Source organism: Myotis daubentonii, chromosome 1 (assembly GCF_963259705.1).
Source record: "Myotis daubentonii chromosome 1, mMyoDau2.1, whole genome shotgun sequence".
Lineage (NCBI taxonomy): Eukaryota > Metazoa > Chordata > Mammalia > Chiroptera > Vespertilionidae > Myotis > Myotis daubentonii.
In genome coordinates, this window is record NC_081840.1 from 136,170,410 (window position 1) to 136,197,439 (window position 27,030).

Here is a 27,030-nt window from a genome sequence, read left to right on the forward strand (position 1 = left end):
TAAACCATATTTTGTCTGGCCTTTTCCATTAGAAACTGAAATTCAGGTCCCTATAAATATTTTAATACCATTCTCCTATGAGCAGGAACAATCCATCAGGGAACAATTTCATAATTGTTTCACAAGCTTACATTGCATATAATGTCACAAAGTAAAGGTCCTGGGTGGAAGAGAAGAAGGTTATTATACATTGAGAATAACAGTGGGGTCTTGATAATACATCCATCAAATGAAGAAACAGATACTATGGCCAATGTGCAATTCAAATATGGGTTAAACTAAATGCCTGTTGGAGAGAGAGAGGAGGAACAACTCACCATAAATTTTATTTATGAAAAGTAAAAGATTTGAATACCTTTTCCTAAAAATTCACAGTTCACTCTTTATATTTCCCTTCTCTATACCATCAAAAATAAGGCTACTTTTGCTTTGCTTGACTTTTGTTAGTGAACCTGATATGGGATTAACTGTGTCCCCCTCAAAAAGATATGTTCGAGTCCTAAATCTCAGTACCTGAGAATGTGACCTTATGTGGAGACACGATCTTTACAGAGGAAATCAAGTTAAAATGAGGTCATTGGGATGGGCCGTAATCCTTATGACTATGGTCCTTACAAAAAGGGAAAAGTTGGTCCCAAAGAGACACAGAGAGGGAAAATAATGTGAAGAGAATGGGAAAAGATGGCCATCTACAAGCCAAGGGGAGAGGCCTGGAACAGATCCCTCCCTCACAGCCCTCAGAAGAAATCAATCCTGCAGACACCTTGATTTTGGATCTCCAGCCTCCAGAACTGTGAGACAATAAATTTCTGTTGTTTAAGCCATCCAATCTGTGGTACTTTGTACGGCAGAAAGCTATGAGGACTTTTTATTTTGAAGTCCACACAAACCAACTCTGTATTTACCCACAGGAGAATTTTGCCAGAAATTAATGTCAAATTTATTAGGTTGTAATTCTACAATATGTCTCTTTTTCCCTTTCTAAAACATGAAATATTTTCCCATTCCCAGAACTCTCAAAGCTCTCTTTTGCAAATAATTTCTTAAAGAGAATAGACAAGAAAGAGTATAACTATGGTATTGACTCTGTGACAACTGTTTATATAGATTATCTGGTTTATTCCTTACAGCAGGGGTGGGGAACCTTTTTTCTGCCAAGGGCCATTTGGATATTTATAACATCATTTTCGGGCCATACAAAATTATCAGCTTAAAAATTAGCCTGTTGTAGGAGGCAGCCGATCAATGATTCTCTCTCATCATTGATGTTTCTGTCTCTTTCTCCCTCTCCTTTCCTCTCTGAAATCAATAAAAACATGTATTTTTAAAAATTAGCCTGCTATATTTGGTCAAACATTTAATTCACTCACCCTAATGCCTTGGCAGGGCCAGATGAAATGATTTCAAGGGTCTTATACAGGCCCACAGGCTGGACATTCCCCACCCCTGCCTTACTGTAATCAGAAGCGGTAGTAAGTATTATCATTCTCATCAGCTGAGACCCAGCCCTCTCAGGTTATAGATGGGCGAGCTGACACTACAGTACATCACCATTTTACAGATGGGGGGACTGAGGCACAGCAAGGTGAAGTCACTAACCCAGCTGAGCATCTAAATCCATTCTCTGAACTCTCCCACCACATCTTCTCCCCTTGTTAAGGACCATGACTCCATGATTTCAGGTTCTCAGGTCCCTGAAATGCCATTCATCTGGACCTAGAGATTCAAACTTCTTTTATTTCCATGAAGAATGGCTTGATGTCTTCTTACTATTGGCTCTTTAATTTCTTAATAATGTTCATGGATCTTTTCTAGTTTTAACTACTTTCTTCTTGGTTGAAAGAATGAAAGCTAAATAGGAATTTAATAACTGCTTTTTTTTCCTTTGTCATCTTTTATTATCATAACATCTCCCCAAACCACTGTTCTCCTTTTTTCTCATTGCTTTGTCTTTAGAATTTTTCACAAGCCATTGCTCACACTGGCTGTTAGCCTCCCTGACCCTGTTCTTCCTGTCTGAGCATTTCTGAATTCTCAGTTTGCACCTTTTAACTTGTGTTGTCCTAACAGGAGCTGGGAGAGCTCCAGCCAGGTCCTATATTGCTTTTTGTTTGTCGGTCTAGTTTTAAGAAGCATTCCCCCTTTTCTTTCAAACTGAAATAATGTGCACATTTTTAATCAGAATTTTGTCAAAGCCTTCTATCTCACGGAGGCAGCTTTTCTTTATTCTTTCGTTTGTTGATTCAGTAAATCTTTACTCAAGGCCGACTGTGAGCCAAGGACCATTCTAGTCACCAGGTGTGAAAGGGGAATCAAACTCTTGCCTCACAGTTTCTCATGACCTAAGGCTCCCTGAACACGCATAACCCCTCTCGCTTCTTACACATTCATTTTTATTATTACATTCACTGTGTTAATATTAGTAACATTATATCGGTTTCAAGTGTACAACTCCATAATACATCATCCATGTATTGCATTGTGTGTTCACCACCCCAAGTCTGGTCTCCTTCCATCACCATATATTTGATCCCCTTTACCCTCTTTAACATTCCCCCAACCCTCCTTCTCCTCTGGTCATCACCATACTGTTGTCCGTGTCTATGAATTTGTTTATTTTGTTTGTTTGTTTGTTTGTTGCTTTCTGTTTTATATCCCACATCACTCTTCTTGGTATTTGAAAATATTTATTCATCTAGACATCTGTACCTTATGTTCACCTTAGTATTACTCACAGTAGGTGAGACATAGAAACAACCTGAGTGTCCTTTGATAGATGATGGGATAAAGAAGATGTGGTACACACACACAATGGACTACTACACAGGCATAAGAAAAGATGAAACGCTGCCAGTTGCAACAACATGGATGAATCTTGAGAGTATCAGGCTAAACAAAATAGGTCTCATACACTTTTAATAGGCTTTCTTAAGGTCTATTGTTTATTCCTTTTTCACTCTGATGAACTTCAAGATAACAGCGACCACCTATTGGAAGTCTTTACAACTACTACATCACTACCCAACCCTTCCTTATTTTCCACATGAAGTCCAAAGAAGCTTGGAAACAGCAATACTATAAACAAAAGCAAAGCAAAAAAAAAAAAAAATCACCTGATACCCTGTTTTACACTTTCGGCAGCCATCTCCACAAAGCCTACCCATACCAAAGCCTCTGTGCCGAAGTGTAAACACATTGAGATTCTTCAATTGTGTTTTCTGTCTGCGGGAACCGCTCAGTCGGCCCTGCAGTGGTGCCACTTCTGTTTCTCCTCCATTTCATTCTCACCCAAAGGTTCTCCATCATTTTTTCAGCTTCAACTTTCCTTCTTCCTACACACGGACCCACCCATTAGACATGTTCTCTTTTCTTTTAGCATGGCAAGCCCCTCCACTGCCAGAATTTAGTTCTCGGCCTGTCTCCGCCACACACTGGCGATATTTCTGGATCTTACGAACCTCTAGACCTTGGTGCCGATGCGTGAGATCATGAACATTCCCCTGTTGGTCTCTGCTGAGGATTACTTATTCCCTCCTCCATTCAGGCCCTTCTTTTATGTTACCACCTATTTTCTCCTGCTAGGGGATTAATTTTTAAGTCCTGAGAAGCAAACTCTCCTGACCTACCAGGGAAAGATGCCAGAGGCTTGCTAGCCAATAAAGGACTGCTGTGTCTCACTGAGAATAAGTGTTGTTGCCCTAGGGCCTAGCCAGTCTGGCTCAGTGGATAGAGCATGGGCCTGCAGATTGAAGGGTCACAGAGTTCGATGCCGGTTGCAGGCTGGATGTCTGACTCTGGTCAGGGCGTGTGTGGGAAGCAACCAATCGACGTGTCTCGCTCATGTCGATGTTTCTCTCTCCCTGTCTCTCCCCCTCCCACTCTCTCTAAAAAATAATGTTCTTTTAAAATCAATCCACACGTGTTTATTCAGTGTGTGTTATATATACCCATCACTATACAAAGAAAAAAAACAATATGCTTTGCTTTCAACATCTGTCAAACTGCCACTCTGCAGGACACTTCCTGGGCAGATGCCCCTGTGCACAAATCATAGGTGCTTTCCTAACCACACAGCTCCTCAGGTGTACATGACACAGGAGACACACAAATAAACCATTCCTGACTCCTGGCCAATTAAACCTGATGTTACGTAACTACCAATAAAAAATAAAAATAAAAAAAAACAGGGGCAAACCCTCTACACAAGAGTTTTCTTCTTCAAGCAGCCTCTGAGAAAGAACTGTTCTGATATAGTGTTTCTATTCCTGACAGGAATAACGCTTAATTATCATGTGCCTTAAGCATCTAGAAATTTTAAAATAGAATTCCACTTCATTTTAAGAAAATCAAAGAACTATGTCGATGGCAAAAGAAAAGACCTGGGGAGGGGGAGGAGAAGGGGGTGTCGGAGGGGGTCGGACAGGAGCAGGGCGGAGGAGAAACGTTGACTCTACCGAGTTGTTTTCCGAAGTCCTGGAAGTCAGGGAGAAAGACAAGAGCACTGAAGAAAGTCACCCAAGAAAATCAAATTCAGGACATAAATAAAACGAACTTATCTCCAGGAAATAAATAAAGCATACTTCCTTCCAGTGAAAAAGAAATAGATGGCTATGCAAGTGAATGTGCACATGGCATGATGTCTTAAACATAGGATTTACTCCTAAGACTTTGATAAACATCATTGTAACAAAGTGATTTTTACAAACTGCCTTTGTGGACCCCATTATTCTTGTCATACTTTATCCAGGGGCATGTCTGTGACCAATAATCTAGCTATAAATGTCAATATTTCATCTAAACAGAGGAAGTAGTAGCTATTGTTCATGAGTATTATCAGTCCCAGAACAGCCAGCACCAGCCAGGATCCCACACGGATCCTCAGGGAAAGACAAGTCTGTTCTTCTCGTTGAGTCTGCTCTCTGATAAGGATGCCTCAGGCTGAGCGGTTCGCTCAGACGGCCAACGAAGCTCGCTGTACCCCCACACAGCTAGCTGGGCAGCGTGCTCCATCCAGGGGGCATTTACTGAACACATAGCCGGTGCTGGAGGATACAAAGGCAATAGGGACCATCTCTACCCTCAAGAATACAATTTGTTAATAGGAAAGACTTGCTTATTTATAAAAATCAAATCTATAGAGTTATATCCAGGGTCCTTCCACAAATAGGTCCTCCTACCCACCTCTTATGTGCAGGCAGCAAACTGTTCAAATGCCATGCCCAACTTCTACTGATTGACCAACTAGGTCTGGTAGATTTTAGATCATCATTTTTGTCATAAGGAGATACGAAGACTCATGTGTCAACAGTTCAAACTGTACACATGATGACAGTGAGAAACACGCCTGTTGTATAATAATGAATCTGACTAGCATTTGTCCCTGTTTCCTGGAACATGCTCTAAATAGTTGGAATTTCCCAAGTAATTGGAAATATCTTTGTCATTCATGAGCCACTTGGCCTCTACTTGAGTAATGCTAACAAGATGGCTCAGGATGGGGCTGGCCATTCCACAAATCATGTGAGTAGAGGGTTGGGGCTTTGGGTGATATCCATGGACCTTTTGCAGGGAGGGAATGGGGGGGTGAAGGGCTGGAGATTGAATACACATGGCTAATGAGTCATCATGCCTGTGTAATGAAACCCCAATAAAAACTCTAGACATGAAATCTCAGTAGAGATTCTACATCAGTGTGTAGAGAGACACATCCTGCCTGATTCCATGGGGCCAGGGTAGGGAAACACTATGTCTAGGCCCTTCCCAGACCATGCCTTATGTGTCTCTTCACTTGAGTGGCCCTGATTTGTAACCTTTATAATAAGACAATAATCTTAAGTACAGTACTTCCCTAAATTCTGTGAGTTATTCTGGCTAATTTATCAAGTCTGAATAAGTAGTGGAAACCCCACATTTGTAACCAGTTGGTCAGAAGTGTGGTTGGTCTGGGGACGCCTGAATTTGTGTCTAGCATCTAAAGTGAGGGCTGTCTTGATAGGATTACACCCTTAATTTGTGGAGTTGATGCTAATTCCAGGTGGCCAGTGTTGGAATCGAGTTGGCAACCCCCATTCTCAGTTCCTTAAACCCGTGACAGAAATAATCCATTTAAGAAGCAAAGCTCTTGCAGCTGACTGGACCTCCCCACCCCCACGCCACCTCCAGCCCCAGGCGAAGAGCCACCACTGTCCAGTCTCAGCAAGAAGCTGCCTCAACGGTAGGTGCAGCCCAAGGTGGGCTTTTTGGTAAGTGATGTCACTGAGGTGTCAAAACCATGATGAGAGCGCAGGAAGAGAGAGTGCAGGAATGCGAGATTCCGCATAGCTTCACCAAGGCTGTCAACGCTGTTCCTTAAAGATAAACGTAACTTTAAAAGAGGGAAGGGCAGGAGGCAGAAGAGCAGTGTGAGTAAGGGGTCAAATTACTGTGTCAAGTTTAACAAGAACAAGAATTATAGCTCATGTTTATTAACTCCTTCCTGTGTGCCTGAAACTCTGCTAAGCTTACCTGAATGAATTCTTAATCTGAGGAAGTCGTCTATTCTTATGCCCATTTTATAGGTGAAGATTATAAGACTTGGGTTAAGAAGCCTGACGAAGGATCAGAGCCAGCAGTCCAGTGGCTGAAGAGGAGAGGCACAGGCAGGAGTGGGAGAGGAAAGCAGATTGTGAAAGGCCTTAGGTTCTGTCGGAAACCTAATTTTTTGTAGGCCCTGGGAACCATCAGAGGTATTTGTTCAAGAGAGTAATGTGACCAGAACCGTGATTTCGAAAGATAACTGTGGTGGCAGGAAAAGCATTCAAAAAGAGAAGACTAGAATAGGAAGACCAGTCAGATCACCAGCCAAATATGATAAGAGAGCCTGAACAAGGGCAAGGACAGAGGAGATGAATACGTGGGGATGGGGATATAGGGGAGGGAGATGTAGAAGATGACAGAGACGCATGAGGCCCGGAGCTGGGGTAGATGATGGAAAGAGTAGCCAGGAGAGGATGGCACAGATTTCCAAACACCATCAATATACATCTGAGTCTCTGCTATACCTTTCTGTGCTGATGTGTGCATTTACTGCACTATTCTTGACGCTCCTGCCTGAATTTGGTGGCGTTCACACTCTTGACCAATTAACAGATAATGAAGTAACATTTAAAGACCACATTCAGCCCTGGCCGAGGGGCTTGAAGCGTCAAGCCCATACACCACAAGGTTACAGATTAAAATAAAATAAAGAAGACCAAATCCAATACCAGCAGACAAGCCTCACACTCCACACCCCAGACCTCTGGCCATCCCATTTCTTCACGCTCTCTGTGCTTGACTTGCACCTGCCCTTGATGGGTAATGAGCAGCAGGGAAGCTCATCAAGGATTTTCTGTCTAAGTGGCTTTTAGACTGCTGAGCTCAGGCGCAAGTATGGCAGACCACCAGTCGACTTATCGATCTCACGCTAGTCAAAAACACACACATCCCACTAGTTGTTTTTTTTTTTCTAGCTCCTCCTAGAATTCACTGGGAATGGATCAACAGAGAATGTGGGAAAGTAAACAAGAGTTGAACACAAAGGACTCCACTAAGACTAGAGATAAAATTAATACTGGGTTTCCAGTGTTGGAACTAACAATCCTTGCCCTTCAAACCTGCTCCTTCTCACAACTTCCTGTCTGCTGGTTCGGCCTGTGCCCCATATCTGGGTTTGATGGAAGAGGCTGAAGAACAGTTTTATTAATAAGCAGACCTGTAGAATCAATAATAATCCTTTTACTAAGTCCTTCAAATGTTCTGGGTACTCAGCTCATCAATATTATTCTGGATACCACTTCTCACTCTGCTAAAAGCTTAGGTCTTGTTAGTAACCCTAACTACAGAAGTACAGAGGAAAAAAATTGACTTTCTGTTCCCCAAGAGACGGAGCTGTGAGGGGCCAGGGCTCTGGAGGACAAAGGTGTCAGGTGTGGATGTGTCTGCTTCCCTCTCACTCCTGACATTCCCCAGAACCACCATCCTTTGTAAAGCACTCATCTGAAAACGTTTAAAGAAGACATACTGAAATGCTCTCTTACACAAGCCCCTGACACATAATCAATATCCCTTTAAGCGCCCACATCTATATCTTGTATTAACCTTGCATTTCACTGTGGTGCAGAAGATATTTGCTGTGTTTCATCTCCAAATCTTCTCTAATCTGACATCATTCCATAATAGATACGTCATCACAGAGGGAAACTACGCATTGAAGACACCTTTCCTAAACATTTTCCAACGTGACAGAACTCAGTATGTGATTTGTAAATATGGTCTCCTACTATGACTTCCAAAAATACCAAAATTCATTAGATATCATCAATGATTCAGTAAGGTAACGGAGAATCAAATTACTTTGCGTATATAAATATATATACACTAGAACCTTTTTTGTTTTGTTCAAATGAAGTGTCTCCTTCCTCACTTTCAACCATCCAATTTTAACACCAACAAAACTGCCATCATCCTCCCATCCTCCCATCTATGTCAAGAAGCAAAAGGTCTCATTTTTTTCTGAGTGACATGTACCTAAAAGGTTAAGCCAAACATATTATAACTGATACTAACTAAAACTCCTACATACCACAATGCTCTTCCATAGTAACTCAGGGTTACTTTTAACAATGTGACCTTTTATCCTCTCTTTAAGGGGGAAATATGAGGCAACAACTTTCAATTTACTTTAAAAGAGGGGACTAACATTTGGGTACCTAATAGGTGTCATTTGATGTGCTAAGGCTTACAAATTTTTCCCCATTTAATTTCTATAAAGTTCCTGTTGGGTAGAAATGGAACGTTATAGAAGTGGGCCTCTCTTGCCAATAGGGAGACTTTACCCCTGGGTGTGCAGACTCGGCAAAACCCAGCCACCAGACCACTATTCAGGCTCTCAAAACCTACTGTAAAGCCAGCTTCTCGCCCTAACCGGTTTGGCTCAGCGGATAGAGCGTCGGCCTGCGGACTGAAGTTGTCCCAGGTTCGATTCCGGTCAAGGGCATGTACCTTGGTTGCGGGCACATCCCCAGTAGGGGGTGTGTAGGAGGCAGCTGGTCTCTCATTGATGTTTCTAACTCTCTATCCCTCTCCCTTCCTCTCTGTAAAAAATCAATAAAATATATTAAAAAAAAAAAAAGCCAGCTTCTCCAGGTCACCCCTCTGTCTACCTCCCCACAAGAAACTAGGCTGGCGAGCACTCTGAACTGGGGGACAAGGAGTGACCACACCCTGAGATGGAGCACACCCTTCACACTCACTGATGCGGCTCATCTCTACTGAACCTGAGAGCCAGGCTCTGGGGACGCTGCGGTGGGCAATACGGGTACCCTCAGAGCCACTTCGAGAGAGAAAGGGCACAGCCAGATAAACATGTGGTTCCTGCATAGGATGGTGAGAGTTCTGGTGGCTGAGCTGAGTCCTAAAGGATGACTGGCTGTGGAGTAGGGTGTGGTTGGCCCAGACAATGTGAAAGCAGTGGCTATCTGCACTCATGAACTGACTGCACACAGCACTGTACTTACCATCAACTTTCAGTGGGGCGTGAAGAAGATGGAGCCAACTAGTGTTTCTCCAGCTTTTTACACCATGATCCAGTACACATTTACACATACGACTAAAAGAAAAAACGTTTGCCAAAACAAGGCTCTCTTCACAGCTCAAATGTACCCTGATAGTCTCTATATGCCTATCTATCTACCTATATCTCCCTCCCTCCCTCTCTCTCTTCTCCTCTCCTCTCTCTTTCTCGCCCTCTCTTTAGGTTCTGGGAACAACCCTCTAATCATGGGTGACAACCCACAGCTGAAAAACATTGGCGTTAACCTTTTAGTACAGAGGTTCTCAACCTGTGGGTCGCCAACCTGTGGGTCACGACCCCTTTGGGAGTGGAACGACCCTTTCACGGGGGTCGCCTAAGATCATCGGAAAACATATATAATTACATATTGTTTTTGTGATTAATCACTATGCTTTAATTACGTTCAATTTGTAACAGTGAAAATACATCCTGCATATCAGATATTTACATTACAATTCATAACAGTAGCAAAATTAGTTATGAAGTAGCAACGAAAACAATTTTATGGTTGGGGGTCACCACAACATGAGGAACGGTATTAAAGGGTTGCGGCATTAGGAAGGTTGAGAACCACTGTTTTAGTAGGTGTGACTATCATTTCTCTGATATACTTCCTCTCCTCCCTTCCACCCACTTTTCCCTTGAAAAAGTGCCACTGAGGAAATGAGGGCACGGCTGTGTACTGAGAAGGTCTGCTGTGCGCCAGAAACTGGCCTGGAACCTTGCTTGACTCATACTGTCCTATCAGTCCCCACACAGCCTTGTGGGTAAGCATTACAATTCCCATTTTACAAATGAGCTTAGCAATCAGGAGACTTGCTCAGTAAGACATGAAGAAGCCAGTATTTAAATCCAGTTCTGTGTTTCTTCAAAACTCCAATTGCACCGTAGGGCCTTTCATGAGAAGTTCTTAAGTAATTAAAGCTAACATAATAGCAAGAATTTCATAAGTCCCCTTGAGATAACTCAAATCCTTGGAGTGTTATAAAACCAGGCTTGGGAGGCCTAAACAGAGACAAGGGAAATATGTGGTGGAAAATTCTCAGGCTTAAATTTAATTTCCTTCGTAACCCTTAGCAAAGGCACTAACAAGGAGTGACCAGCAGAGAAAAGGTAAATGAGAGCTAGTGGCGCGCTGGCCTAAGCACCCTCAAGACAGGCTGGCTGAACTGCACTGACCATTCTGGGCGGCTCCTAGTGAGAGCATCTAGCTCAGCATCTTCCAAGCTGTCAATAGTCAATAAATATTCGCCAGATGAAACACTAACACAGGCAGAGTGAAAGTAAACACGATGCACAGCTCCCACTGTTTTATTTGTAAAGCCTTCCATAGTTAGAGTAGGTCGAACTACTTGGTTGAGAGGGAATCTTACTTGGAAGGATGACTAAACATATTTAGCACAGATATTTGTGTTCTTTCAGCCCCGTAAGTAAAGATACACTTACAAAATACAAGGTATATCAAAGAGGGCACGTCAGGACAAAATTTCAGCCCCAAAAATTTTCCACAAAAGCGATGACTTGGGGAAATTATTGGCAAGGTCCTACTAAATAAGTGCCATCATTAACTGGTCCCACCCATGACCTAAAATAAGGGGACCTTTGGTGACAGTACATTAACTGGCCAGTCATTGGCATTGTTACCTCTAAGTGGTAATATTTCTCAGAAAATTTTAAGGACTGATGTATTTTTCACAAACACACAATAAATGTAATTTTAACTTTTACACATGAGAAATTAAATAATTTATTTTACAAATGGCCTTGGAGTTTACATTCACTGTGTGGCTTGTTGGGTAGCAAAACCTTCAAAGTTTAACTTGGCATATAAGTTCACATACAAATGTGAGCAATGTGTTTTGTCTAATCATCTGGTGTTATTTTCTCAGCACCTCAGCAATAAAAATATTGCCGAGTCTTCTTTTCTTTGCAAGTACCATGATGAAAAAAATCCTGAGTATGCTAAAGAATCCATTGCCTGCTCATGAAACATAAAGACTTATGAAAACATGGCACGTACTCAAGGAGCCTAGTTTGTTTTAAATATTTTAATAGTGTGCACTGCTGCACTGGGAACTAAATGTGCATTATGCCCAACATTACATCCAGTGTGTACTATGCTTTGATCATTCTATCAAAAGATCAAAATTTAAATATTATGTAAATTATATTTTATACATGTTCTCCTTTGCAGAAATCAAACGGCAAACTTGTTTCTTCTCTAAACACATGAGAATATAAATAAGCAACAAATTTAAACTGAAGAAAATACTCACTACTTCACTCCATTTTTTTAAATGCCCTCAGGTATCAATTAAAATAAAAAGCCTTTGTGTTTTCTTAACATAATCTTAAATGTCTATGCTTATGCTTTTAAATTTTTAAGCATAGTCTTAATATTTATTTTAAAGGTTCTTTAGCTAAATATATATGCTATTTTCATAAGAAATGCTATGTAAATCCTCTTTCTGAAAACTCTGAGAGGTTATATAAATCAATGGAAATGAAGGAAGAAATTAGAGAATATTCAATATTCAATCATCAAGAAAAGTTGTCATTTTCATAACAACTAAATGTAAAGTATGAACCTTGATTGGATTCTGGTTGTTAAGAAAAAACAACTATAAAAGACATTCTTAGGACAATGGGGAAAATGTGAACATAAACAGATTATTAGATATTATGAAATTTTTGTTAATTTTCTGAGGTGTGATAATGGTTCTGTGCTTCTTTAAGAAAATATCCTTATTCTTAGTGCATGCATAATGAATTTTTAGGACTGACATATCTGGATGACTGAAACTCACTGATGCATGAAACTGACAAATGAACCAACAATTTTTCAAAGTACTAAAAATAATAATAAATAAATAAATAAATAAATACTTGTACATATACATAGATATGTATAGGAAACAAATATGGCAAAATGTTAATAATAGTTGAATCTCAGTGGAGAGTACTCAGATGTTCATTGTACCATTCTTCCAACCATTTTGTGTACATGAAAATTTTCACACTATAACGTTTTAGGGGAAAGAGAATAGTCATTTTCACTTATTGTATATTGAGGCCTGAACCAAACTAGGTACAGATAAAACACTGCTTTACATGGCCATAGAATGTTTCATTTTCAGTAGCAGTATGCTTCAGAGAATCAATTTTCCACCACTAACCCAGAGAAATCACCGCAGCCCTTCTGGCCACGACCATAGGGAACAGCTGATTGACACACACCACCTGAATTAGAGCGAGGCATCAGGATCCCCAGAGGGGAAGCCGCTCTGACCAGCAAGTCTGCATGGCAATCTGTGCACTTGGAAAAAGGAAGGGGTGAGAACAGGGGCCTTGTAGCCAGGGACCTTCACAACAGACAGAACCTACAACTTAGTCAGGCTCCGTTCTTTGGAGATAACATATGACATGAAGTTAAAGCTAAATTAAACTAATAAACCATCAACTCTACTTATCCAGCCACTAAGGATGAATTATTTAAGAAAGTAGACTACCAGGTTCAATATTAAGCAAAAAAATCTGAGATGCTACCCAAAAATTAAAACGAAACCAAATAACAAAGTTCTGGAATTATATGACAATTTTTAGAGAGAAAATGTGTAAGCATTTGGTTTACAGATAACTGGAGTATTAAAAATGAAACAGTCCTCTGAAACAACATACCTAGATGTTTCCTATTTACAAAAAGAGGTCTCTTTTTGTTCGGAGTACAAAATCTCAAAGGTTCTGGGCACTAGTTCACTATGAAGTCAGAGTACAAACCAGCCATCCATGACTTGCTGCAGAATCTGATATTCTTTTCCATTGGACCTAATTGAAACTAAGCAATGAGCACTAAATTTTCAAGAGGCCCAATGCAATCAAAGGCTCTACCTCAGTTGTACCTCTTTTTTATGTCCTTTTATTTTTAACTTTTCTTTTTCTCATTCAATGTAATATTTACATTATATATTTGTTGTTCTCCCCTTCTTTTCTTTTCTTTTTTTTAAAATATATTTTATTGATTTTTTACAGAGAGGAAGGAAGAGAGATAGAGAGTTAGAAACATCGATGAGAGAGAAACATCGATCTGCTGCCTCCCGCACATCTCCTACTGGGGATGTGCCCGCAACCCAGGCACATGCCCTTGACCGGAATCGAACCTGGGACCCCTCAGTCCGCAAGCCGACGCTCTATCCACTGAGCCAAACCGGTTTCGGCAGCCTTCTTTTCATTCTCTTCTGTCTTTCCTCTTCCCCTCCCATTCCTCCAGGTTTAACTCCAGGCTGTGGAGCTATAAAGAGTCCTGGCATGGCCCCTAAAGCCTGACCGAATCATATAGGAAGAATGGTTCACTTTCCTTTAACCAAAGAACCATTATCCTGTTTATGGTTCAAGGGGGGCCTTTCCCTTCTAGTTACTGCTGCCTGCCTTTGATCTTTAACCAATCATTTATACTTCTCTTTAAGAGAAGCAGGAGACCATGACACTGAAATCTCATTTTGCTTCACATTATCCTAGCAAGAGGTATGGTAGAGTAGGGTTGAAAACATCAGTAAGTTTGGGTAATATCTGTGGACTTCCCTTATGCAAGAGAGGCCTAAATTCTGTTCAATGTCCCCATTTTCTGATGTTGTCAAAGTTTCTGATCTATATGTAAGCACTAAGCTAAGACTGGAGGGAGACACAAAGAGAGTTTTTCTAAGTTCCTCATCAGAGATATATGAATACATTACATTTGTTTAACAAAAATGTACTGTCTATGATAACACTGCCATGAGTGAAGCATGAATGAACCACAGGCTTCCATCTCCGGGAGACCTGAATGAACCTGCTTCAAAACTCTAGGGAGAATTAATCTCTGATGACAAAATCCTAGCCAAAACCCTAGGTGGCTCCCCTGCCTCCTCCAGGCCCACAGGCCTCACATGGACCTGGGAAGAAGGTTCAACAATCAAAGCCAAGGGCCCACACTTGAAAATAGTCTGGGTGGGAAGATGCTCACAGGAGTGGAGAAATACATGCCTGAGGGGGGGGCAGGGTAGCCATTTGGAAGCACTGGCCAATGTTTAACCCTTTGCAGCCTCTAGAAATGACCTGAGCCACTTCCTAAGGTTTATCCTCTGCAAGCTTTTCCATTTCTTTGTCTGTCAACTAGGGATAATAATAGTCATAGGGTCTGTAAAGAGTAAATGAGTCAGGATGCATAAAGAGCTTAGAAGAAGGCCTAGCACATGGTAATCGCTGTATAAATGCTAGCTAATTGCTATTATTATAGGTTAGAAGCATACCTATAGAAAAGCCTGCAAAAAGAGCTTGCCTTCTACAATCCCCACCAACAGACCTACTACTAACCAGCAGGAAATACCCACGTCTCAATTCTTTGGTTCCCTGTTTAAGCTCCAGGATCTATGGAGTGGTCTCAGCTAAGACCAAGTGAGTTAGACCTCCTTCTGTAGCAGCTAGGTTCAGATATAAAATTGCAGTATGGCAACGTCATATGGTTAAAAATGAAAATTGAAGTGATTAAAATGGAGATCTATCTGACATGCACTTCAGAGCCCACACATTTGCAGTAAGTTCTGCAGCTTCTAACAAATGTCCCCAACTCTGCAGCACTGTGACCCTCAAAAACTAACCTGGTTGAAGACACAAATTACCCTGCACGTTAGAAAGACAAATGCAGTGACCTTCAACCGAGTACATGGCCCCAGAGTATGTGGCATAAACAGGTAATTGGCTGCTGCCACACCTGGGTGGCACAGTGAGTCCATTCTTCAGAACAGGCAGGTCCACTCACTTCTATGGGCTGAAGCTGTGCCACACCTGGCATGTCTTTTCGACAGTACTTACGCATTACAATAGGGCTTCTTTTCATAGCCTTTGTAGTTGTTCATGTTGAGAGCCATCTTGCAGACTTCACAGTGAAAACATCCTTTATGCCAATACTGTAAAAAAAAAAAAATTTTTTTTTAATTTAGTACAATGCCAGTTCTTTCCAGGATGGGTACAGAAAGGAGATTTTTTTAGTGCATCACAGTCCCCACCTGTATTTGAAAATACTACAACAAAATGATGGTGGGTAACAGTGGACGTGTTTGCCTACTGTCAGTTAAGAAAATAAAGCAGCAACTATGAAAACTGCCTTTTAAATGAACCCCCACCTCACTGCACAGAGAAGGAAGAGCTGCCACAGCTCTGTCCACGCTGCACTTCTACGGGCAGCCAGAATGGAATTCTGAGCTTGGTTAATGGAGGAATGAAGCCTGTGAAGTGGCTTCAAAAGGAAAACCACTCCAGTTCAAAGTGCCCACACCCCGTGTCCGTAGGATCTCATCCATAATCGGTCCACAGGACGTCGGGTACCCCACGGAGCCAGGAAGCGGGCTACGCCAGGACCCTTCGCCCCCGCATCCCTGTCCAGTTTCCACTATATTGCGGGAAAGGTGGACTCTGTCCGAAATGACTGTCAGGATGGCTGCGTGCTCTTAGGAGGCATGTTTGACACCACAGGCAGACTTCACAGGCACCGCCTCCGGCTGGTTTCAATCGCCAGGCACTCAGGCTACAGCGGCGGGGTCTGTCTCCCAGGCTGTTCAACCTCATCCGCGCCCGGGGAGGCCTGGGGCAGGGCTGCGGGGCCCGGCTGAAGCCACTTCCTCTGGAATTCCCCGACCGGGTGGATGAGCCCCCCGGAGCCCGGCCCGCCGCACGCAGCTGGGGTTCTCCGGGGGTTCATTCTAAGCATTGCGGCAGCGGCCGCCCCGGACTTGTTAATTACTATTCGCCTCTCCACCTCGTCGCCGGCACGGGAGGCACTGGGCGGGGGAGAAGGCAGGGTGCCGGCGGGTCTTCCAGGAAGCGGGTGCGGGGCAGTGAGGAGCGGGAGTGGAGGTGGGAGGGGGCGCGGCTCGCCGATCGGCCCCCGGTGCCCGGCCCGGGCTTGCTCCGCGGTGCGCGCTCCGCCGCAGCTCTGCCGAGGCCGGAGCAGCCCCGCACCCTCGCCGCCCGCACCCCGACAAAAGCCTCTCCGGCTCCAACACCGTCAGGAAGCGTGCTCTCCCGCGGGCGTCTTCCTTCGCGTCCCGCGCACGGAGCCAAGACCCCAGAAACACCCAGGCCACTGGTCTCTTCCCGTCCCAGATGCCAAAACTTCTCGGAGCAGGTGCAGCCCGGCGCCCTCCGCTCACCTTATCCAGGCAGTTGACTTTCTCGGTGGGATACACCACTTTCCCGCAGCGGGCGCACTGAGGGTTCATCGTCGCGGTTCCCGGGGAGGGCGGCGGAGCGGCGGCGGCTGGGGGCTCCGAGGAGCCGCTGTGACATCCCCCGCGCGCCCCGCACCGCCTCGGGGCCGGCGGGAAGGCGCTGGGCGCCGGGGTCTGGAGTGGGCGCCGGGCTGAGCGCGAGCCGGCGCGCCGCGCGGGGAGGCGACGGGGGCGCGGGTGGGCGCGCGGCGGGGCCTGGCGCCTGGGGGCGGCCGCGCTCTCCGGCTCCGCTCGGCTCCGGCTCGGGCTGCGAGCCGCTCGCTCTGCGTCGCCAGCGCCCCAGGTACCGGTGACTCACACACACTCGCGCCCGCCCCTCCTCGCACGAGCTCCCCCGCCTCGCTGCCGCCGCCGCGCAGGCCAAACCCACCGGCGCGCCCCGAACCCAGTGGCAGGGAACGAGCACGTCGGGCACCGACGGGGGGGGGAGGAGGGGGCGGGGGAGGGGAGGGCTCGGCACCGAGAGCTCCGCAGACGCCGCGACTGCGGCTGCGAGGCCTGGGAGCGCGCCTGACGCCGCAGCCGGGGGCGGCCAGGTGGGCGGCGGCAGGGCGGGGAGCGGCGGGGGATGGAGAAATGGGGGGCCGGGCGCCAAGCCGCGGGTTTCCTGTCCATCTTTTCTGCCACAGCCAGGTCACCCCCATTCCCAGGCTGATGTTCCTGGTATCCGAAGGGCGCGGTGGGGCGCCCGCCCTCCTCCTTCAGCCCCGAGACCGCGGGCAGAGGCGCCCCAACGCCCTTCCCGCGCCCAGTCCCGGGCAGAGGCGGTCCCGGCGGCGCGCAGTGAGCGCTCGGGCCCGGGAGCCGGGAGACCCGCGGGGAACCCGACTCCTGTCCCCGCGGCGCCCCCTCCCACGGCCTCTGCCGACAGAGCGCGTCTCCCGAGTCCCTGCGTGAGGTCCTTGGGCCCCGTGGGCAAGACGTCTTCCCTTCCCGGCTCCCATGCCTGCACTTTTTGTATCTCTTCTTGAAGAACGACTGGTCATTTCAGGCCTCATCAAACCTTTCTTGATTAATAAACGGCCATCGTTCATTTTGCTCTGTGCGTGTGCACACGCTGTATATTTTTGTAATTCAACACCACGGGATCCACGAAGAGTTCTTCACCTGCATTAAGAACGGCGATTACAAACTCATGGTTCTAACCACAAGCGCCAGAAAGCCCAACTGAAGGCTGAAGATAGGATGGAACCAAACGGAATAGGCATCCGTTTTAACAAGATCTCAGGTTATTGGACTCGCTTTATAAAAGGCCACAAAAAGGAGCTCGACGGCCTGAGTTCAAAGCCCAACCCTGCCATTTACTGGTCACTTGCAAACACTTACCCTCTCTGTGCCTCAACGTTCTAATCTACAAAATGGGGATAAGAACTACAAAACAGCTCCTACCCTCCTGTGGGGATTAAATGAGTCAGCGGTTCTGAAGTGTTTTATTCTGCGCGGCTCATAGTACCAGACAAGCTTATCATGGGTTGTAACAAGTAAACACATTCCACTGCTGGCACACAGCTTAAGACTCAGTGATATCACATAGCTACTACTGTGACAAATATTCTGTTGTTTTTTGTTTGTTTTTTAAATCATAACTGAGGTCTTTCATGAAAAAAAAAAGGAAACTTGATTTTTGGGCTTCTTAGGCAGGCGGCACTGGTAAACTATTCACCATGAGGCTGTGCCCTTCAACTTTTCAAAGATAATTTCTTAAAAGGGATTCACCGAGGTAACAACATTCATAGCTCTGCTCAAAAGATCACCTCAAAAGCAAATGTAACGGCCCAGCTGGTGTGGCGTGCTGGTTGAGCCTGGACTTTTCCACCCGGAGGTGGGCAGTCGCGCCTGCAGGGAATGTGCAGGAAGCAGCTCATTGATGTTGACGTTTCTCTCATCCATGTTTGTAATTTTACTTTCCTCTCTCTCTAAAAATCAATTTAAAAAATTTTTTTTTAATGCAAATAAAACAATTTGCTGACTGAGGACTGGTTGTCACTTAATTGTTTTATTGATTGATTTTGAGAGAGACAGAAAGAAACATCGATTTGTTGTTCCACTTACGTATGCATTCATTGGTTAGTTTTTGTATGTGCTCTGACCCAAAACCTTGGTGTACCAGGCCGATGCTCTAATCAACTGAGCAACGAGGATTGGTTGTCATTTAAAAACACCTCAGCGCTATTTAGAAATTCCTCAGACCATGGATGAACCTGGGGGATTTTATGTTAAGTGAAAGAATCCAGGTACAGAAAGACAAATACTGCATGGTATTACTTAGATGTGGACTCAGGGAAAGAAAAAAAAAGGTTGAACTCATAGAAACAGTAAAAAACAAAATATAAATAAATAAGTAAATAAATAGTGGTTGGCAGGGGCAGGGAGGTAGGGAAATTGGGAGGAGTAGGTGAAAGGGTACAAACTTTCGGTTATAAGATGAATAAGATCTGAGGATCTAAAGTGTACATGACTATAGTTGATAACACTGTATCATATAATTAAAATTTGCTAAGACAGTAGAACGTAAATGTTCTCACCAAAAAATAAATAAAGATTAATATGTGTGGTGATGGATGTCTTAACTCGGGGGAAATCCATTCACAGTATATGTATATCAAATCATCATGTTGTATACTTTAAATATCTTACCATTTTATTTGTCAGTTAAACCTCAGTAAAGCTGGGGAGGAGAACCTACACTGGATATTTATTTAAAAAGAAAACAAATGCCTGAGAAAAAAATTATTTATATGGTCACCTAAATACTAAGTATTTTTTAGCATTTAGATTTTCATAACTGTAAATGATAACATGTATTTTAAAAACCCTATTTTCATTTTTAAATGTTAAGGAAAAAAATCTGAGGAAGAGTGATGGTGATATGTGACATCTATAGCTTATTCGCCCAATCTTTTAACTATGAATTGTATAATTTCTTAGCCAATCAGCACCTATCACAGTCTGACATATAGTAGATACTAATTAAATGTTTGTTGAGAGAAAGTATGAATAAAACAAATTACTATTTTAAAATCGGAGTTAATTGTGATGTTTTATTCTCTCAAAAATAAACAATGAATGCTGAGAGTTACATTTTCCTCTCATATCTGTTTCTCTTACTCTTTTTCTTTTCTGCATTAAGCAAGCTTTTAAGCTTCTTAGTGACATTTCACTGATGTAAGAAGAATTTTAATGCCATCTGTCTTAAAAGGACTTCTTTATTTCAAAATTCAAAGTACTGTAAACAGAGAATTGGCAGAAACCTGTCATCTGGCCCAGCCTTCCTCCCTCAGCAGATGAATGATTTAATTATCCACTAGGGAGACCTTTTGCCCCTTTCATGTCTTTTTCACTTGACTAGTCAAGAAATCGTTCCTCATGGAAACTATACCCCAATATCTCCACTTTAATTAAATCCTTTTCTGCTGGTTTGGACATCCACAGATATTAAGAATAGCTTACCTTCATGACCTTGTGAAAACATTTATACAGTTATAAATTTAAATTTTTTCTTTAACTAAAATTCCCAAATCTATTTACTTTTATCTCTGGGGCCTATTTCCATAGAACCTTGTAAAGACCTTCTAATCACTTTTGTTATTTAAGCTACATAAATTGAACTCCAAACTGAAAGCTTTAAAGGGTAATTAATATTACAAAAGGCCAAATGGTGGCTTTGACAAACACTGGACTCAGATTGTGGTAGATTGTATTATTGGTTCACCATTTTTTGTTCCACCCTGGACACTTCCTCTAGGCAGGTTGTATTTCCCCACACAGTGACACTGAGCTTGGTAGTGTGACTTCCTTTGGCCAATGGAATTTTAGTGGACATGACAGATGTCATATCAGAATTTTAAGGGACTTTGTCCTCTCATCCCCTTGAGCTCTGGCACCCAGCCATAAGAAGAGTATATCTCAGGGAGTGGCTGCTTCATTGACTTTTGTTCAAGAATTCAAAGACCTGTCTAGCCAGTAGAACCTAACTGAGTTCAGTAAGCCCAGCCATGCCCAGCAGAGCCACAGCAAGCCCACAACCCTCACATAATGGGAGCAAGAAATCATTGTGTCTGCAAACCACTGAGATTTGGGGGAGAAATAATTTCTACTTCATCAGCAACAAAAACTAATAAATTTACATGCAAGATTCAGTATGGGTGAAGTTTTGTTTGTTTTACTTTTCTAAAAAGGCATGCTGTTAGAAGTGTAATGACCAACTAAGAATAGCTCTTGGTATTTTTTAAATGTATTTTTTATTGATTTCAGAGAGGAAGGGAGAGGGAGAGAGAGATAGAAACATCAATGATGAGAGAAAATCATTGATCGGCTGCCTCCTGCATGCTCCCCACTGGGATCGAGCCCGCAATCCAGGCATGTGCCCTTGACCAGAATCAAACCTGGGACCTTTCAGTCTGCAGGCCAATGCTCTATCCACTGAGATAAACCAGCTAGGGCAATAGCTCTTAGTATTAATGTATTCATTTTCTCATCACACAGTTTTATTTTGTGCCTTATATTGGTCAGAATTTGTGTAAAATTGTGTGCATTTTTGCCAGTTGGCACAAATTCACCATGAAGGAAAGTTTCCCCAGCCAACAAGCTTGATGGGTGAAACTAAAGAAAAACAGTAGATGTTATCTCAAGTGTTATTTGGTAGCTACATATGAACCTTAGTCTAATGAAGCATTTCTCCAAAGATCTTACACACTTTAGAAAAATTATCTCATTTACCATTACAGTACCATTACAAGTCAATGAGAAATGTAAAATTAAGACATTAAGGGACATTCAAGATTCAGAAGCTGTTCTAAAAACAATTATGTACTTTCATCCATTCAATACACAATTACTGGTAAGCAGGATGTTTGGCACAAGGCGATGCAATGGGGATTAAGGCATGAACTCTGCTTATAATAAATTCTAGCGGGACAAATAAGTAAGCAAAGAATTACAGTACAATGTGATAAATGCTCTAAAATAAAGCTCTGCTCCTGACACTGAAGAAGAACAGAGGAGAAACGTCTAATTCAGCTGGGAAATCAGGAAAGGCTCCCCTAAAAAATCAGCCAAACCCCTCCTTCTCTACCTAACAAACCCTGACCAGTTACTCAATCCTGTTGACTTTCTCCAAAAGCAGTTCATGAGTCTGTCTTCATACCCTCTGCCATTGCCTTAGCTCAGCAACTTACCATGTCTTCCTTAAATTGTTCTGTAACACCCGATAAGAAGTCCTAGCATCATGCAAGCCATGGAAGAAGGTAGGACTTCACTCCCCCAGCCTGACTTGGAGATGTGGCAGATATGAAACCCCCTCTCCCAGCTAGGACCCTCTCCCACAATGCACCCTCAATATTATTTTTCAAAATAAAAACTCATATAAAGCACCAAGTACAGTGCCTTGCATGCATTAAGAACTTAGAGAAAATGTGTTTAATAATTGAATGACTAGGGTAAAAAGTAAATGAAATTGAACTAACTCCTTGATGCATTTTTCATCCAAATCAGATGGGAGGGGACAAGTATGAAGAGAGTTATTATTATCTTTTTCATGTATTTCAAGATTGGTTTTTGAATCATTGGCCAAACTTGATGAATATCCAGCTATAAAAATAAAACGAGTTAAAAAATACTTTGCATAACATAGTCACATGAGAAAAATAGTATATATTATTAAGGCGATAATTTGCCTTTATTATGCTATGAACTGAATTATGTAATCCCAAAATTCATGTGTTGAAGTCCTAACCTCAATGTGATGGTATTTAGAGAGATGATTAAGAGATTATCAGTTCTAGATGAGGGCAGGAAGGTGGAGCCCTTATGATGGGATTAGTGCCCTTCTAAAAAGAGTTTTAAAGAGACATCAGAGAGGTTTCAGACTCTCTCTCCCTTTCTCTTTCTCTCAGTCTCTCATTCATATGTTGAAGTCCTAAACCTTGATAGGGGGACTTATAATCTGATAAATAGAGCACCTGAATTAATCTGAAAAATAATCATATTATTTTAAATCTTAGGACACATACTAGTATACTTATGTGAATAGGGGGTTACATTTTTCTTAAGTTTTCTTTTCAAGGCCTGTGCGAAGCAATTGAGGAGGTGACAGCTGTGAATCCAGCAAGCATAACCGATAAGCATGGTCAGACTGACCCACCAGGAGTCAAAACATCATCGCATCGACATCATCTCATCACCTAGTGAATAAGGACAGTAGCTGACATCTGCAGACCTCCAGGGCTGCACATAGCTGCATTCCGTTCCCAGCCTCACCCTAGCCCGTTCCCCTTTATAATCCTACCCCCTGCACCTTGCTGTAAGACAGATTTGAATGCTTGTAAGCACCCTGTCTTCTTGGTTGGCTGGCCTTCTCAATAAACGCCTTGTATGATTCAACCCTGACTTCATTATTGGACACAGCAACAGGCAGCCAGAGCCCACCTGGGGGTTTCCCATTAACACTCTCCATGTGATGGTATTTAGAGAGATGATTAAGAGATAATTTGGGCTAGATGAGGGCATGAAGGTGGAGCCCTCATGATGGGATTAGTGCCCTTTAAAATAAGTTTTAAAGAGACATCAGAGAGGTTTCAGACTCTCTCTCTCCCTCTCTCCTTTTCTCTCTCTCTCTCTCTTTCTTTCTTCCCCTCCCCACCACCACCACCACCACATGAGGACACAGCAAGAAGGCAGCAATCTGCAACGGGCGGGGGGGGGGGGGGGGGGGGGGGGCGGGCGGCGGAGTACTCACCAGAACTGAACCATGATAACATCCTGATTTTAGATTTCCAGGCTCCAGACTGTGAGAAAATATATTGGTGTTGTTTAAGCCACCCAGTCTATGGTATTTTGTTATGACAGCCCAAGCTAACTAATATACTCACTCAGCATAACTTACAGTCAATTAAAAACTAGATCAAGTCTGATTGGGGGGGAGGTGCAAAATGAGAGAAGGTGGTCAAAAAGTACAAACTTCCAATCATAAAATAAATAGGACATGAGGGTGTAATGCACAGCATGGTAACTATAGTCAATAACAGTGTGTTGTGTATTTTAAAGTTGCTAAGAGGTTAAGTCTGAAAAGTTCTCATCACAAGAAAACTATTCTGAAACTGTGTATGGTGACATATTAACTAGAATTCTGGCGGTGATTATTTCACAATATATGCAAATATTGAATTATTATGTTGTACACCTGAAACTAATACAATGTTATATTGTCAATTATATCTCGATAAACAATAAAAAGGCAGTTTTCTGCCACTGAAATAATCAATTAATTAATTAAGAACAGATCAAGGATAATGTTACTCTTGCCCAATAAAAATAATAAGCATGTGTTTTTAATCCCTGGTAGTAAGTTCTTATAGTTTTTGCACCAAACCTCTGATTCATTAATTAGCATCAATTTTGAACTTCAAAGGAAAGTAGATTTCTAACTTGCTTGGCAAGAATTGCAATTATGTTCATTAACAAAGTAAGGGATCATCTTCCTCCTAATATACACAAAGGCAATTAAGAATTTAATCATTTCAAACAGTAATATCAGATTATGTGGTTCAGATGCAGCTGATGAAGGGTCATTTTAGGTATTAAAAAGAGTAGGGTTAGAGTAGGTTGATTAAATTCTGTGTGGACCTAACAGAAACATGGGAGAGGGAAGGGGGCTGGAATATATCGAAAGCTGAAAGCTACTTTGGGGGAGAAAGACATTAACTCTAAAAATTATGCCAAATTATGGTATTATTTCTTTTAGACAGGTTACAGGAAGCAGGGAGCCACTCACGTTCCCTCAATGAAAGGAGGCTCACGGTGATGTTCCTCACATACGGGAACACAGAAAAGTAGAGCAACTCAGCTTCAAATAAGAAGGAATCTGTAAAGCCACAAGAAAAAAAATCGGATCTATAGTAGAATCGATCCACAAATCTTTGCTTCAGTGATCTACTGCTTTAGTCTGAATGCTTATGTCCCACCAAAACCCCATGTTGAGATTCTAGCCCACAATGTGATGGTATCGGGAGGTGGAGCCTTTGGGAGGTGATTAGGTCAAGAGGGTGGAACCTTTATGAATGGGATGAGCATCTTTATAAAAGAGGCCCCACAGAGTTCCCTCCCTCCTTCCACTATGTCACCACACAGTGAGAAGTTGCCCCCATGAACCAGAAAGACGGCCCTTACCCAGACACCAAATAGGCTGGCACCTTCATCTTGGACTTCCCAGCCTCCAGACTGTGAGAAATAAATTTCCGTTGTTATAAGCTGCCCAGTTTATGGTATTTCAGTTACAGCAACCCCACTGGACTAAGACACTTGTCATTAGGATAACTCAACTGATCTCTGCATGTCTGCTTCTCTCTGCCACTACCAACTTGCTTATTGTCACTCTCATCTGTCTGTCTTACATACTTTCTATACATAGGTTTCCCTGTTCACAGGTCCTATTTACTCATAATATTGTCCTTATCAATTCAACTGGCCATGGCCACATATGGCCCCTACTGCTTCTCTTCTTAGCATTTTTTCATCTTCATCTCCCACAGATAACAGCCTTATTCTTTCCCTATTTCTAGTTCAGAAACTACATGCTGATCAGCCCAGCTCACCTTTTCACAGCTGGGTCATTTGGTTCACCTCTTTGTTGTCTAAGCCGCTACGGAGGAAATGAGGAGGGGCTGAGATGAGATCACAGGCATAGGGACCTGCCCTACCTCACAGGCTGTGGTCATGGTAGGCATTTGATGGCCCGAGCCATCGAAAATACAAAGGGAAGCTCAAGAACAAAAACAAGTAAGGGGCTAGACTCATTTTTTAAATCTGGATATCACTAAAGACCAATATTTGACCACAGATAAGATGTGTCTGCAGTGGGGCTGTTCCCTTTTAGATTAAATTTAAAATTGATTATATATATACAAATATATATATATGTCTTTTCACATTTCAAGAAGCAAAAGTAAAAAGAACAAAGTCATAATGACCTCAGAAGAAAGCTCCAAGCCCTTAGCAGTTGGAAAGTGGCAAGTTCTAAGCAACCATTGGAAGACCTGTGCGTGTGCTGTGCTGTCCAATGGAAATATGGTGAGAGCCACAAATGTGCACCACGTGTGCCATGGAAGAGTTTCTGGTAGTTACATTTTAAAAAGTAATTTTTTAATGAATGGGATCATTTACATCCTTTATTTTCGTACTAAAGCTCAAAATCCAGTGTGTGTTTTATACTTACTGCTCCTCTCCATGTGGACTAGCTACATTTCACATCTTCATAGTCACTGCTGGCCACTTGGACACCATAGTACTTGTTCTGCCTAAGTCAGGAGAGCAGGTAGCACAAATAGGGTCAGGACCAAAGAAGGGGGCAGGGGTGAGGTTCACTTGCTCTGCAGGGCTCCAAGCAGGAGTGGGGCCATTACCTGGGGGCCATTCACCAGGGACAGCACACCCTGCTGAAGTCAAAACTGCTATCTATGAGTTTGGTTTTGCTTGTTTTGTTAGTTCACTTGTTAGTCTTTGTTTTATATTCCACATATGAGTGAAATCATATATGTGTTGTTTTTTGGGTTGTTGGGTTGGTTTTTTTTGGTCTTTGTCTGACTTCACTTAGCATAATACTCTCAAGGTACATCTATGTTGTTGCAAATGGAGACACACAACAGAATGGTGGTTACCAGAGAAGGGGATCGGGGGGAGGGTGAAGAGGGACAAATATATGGTGATGGGAGGAAACTAGACCTCTAGTGGTGAGCACTCAATAGAGCACACAGATGTCGAATGACAATGTTGTACACCAGAAAATAATATATTCTTATTAACCAATGTTACTCCAATTAATTTAATTTTTTTTAATTGCCAATACTCTCACCTCCAAGCATGGCAGCCAGAACCTGGAGCCAGGCAGCCAGGAAAAGCAAGCCATGGCATCAGGGTGCAGATGAATAAGTCACCCTGAAGGGAAGGGGGAAAGAAGGCAGAAGATGGGAAAGGAAGACCATGAAGAAGGGAAGGAAAGGAGAGAGGGATGGAAGAGGCAAGGGTAGCAACCACAGTGCAAGAGTGAGTTTGAACAGCACCCAAAAGGGCACCAATGATGTGTGAAAGGGAGCTAGAGAGCAGGAACCTCTGAGCCTGCCCGTCAGGGACCACAGAGGAGAAGAAAGGGAGGGGCCACTAAACTCAGGGCAGCCTCCGCAG

General features: G+C 43.0%; 1 protein-coding gene across 1 annotated transcript in view; it reads right to left on the reverse strand.

Moving 5' to 3' along the window:
- NEBL (nebulette) overlaps positions 1-17,236 on the reverse strand; it is a 395,366-nt gene extending 378,130 nt beyond the window's left edge. The window contains exons 1-2 of the mRNA XM_059660685.1: positions 16,777-17,236; positions 15,440-15,534 (exon numbers count right to left, since the gene is read on the reverse strand). Coding sequence (XP_059516668.1) covers positions 15,440-15,534; positions 16,777-16,845 — 164 coding nt within the window. The 5' untranslated portion in view covers positions 16,846-17,236. The remainder of the gene's footprint in view (positions 1-15,439; positions 15,535-16,776) is intronic.
- Between the last annotated feature and the right edge of the window lie 9,794 nt (positions 17,237-27,030).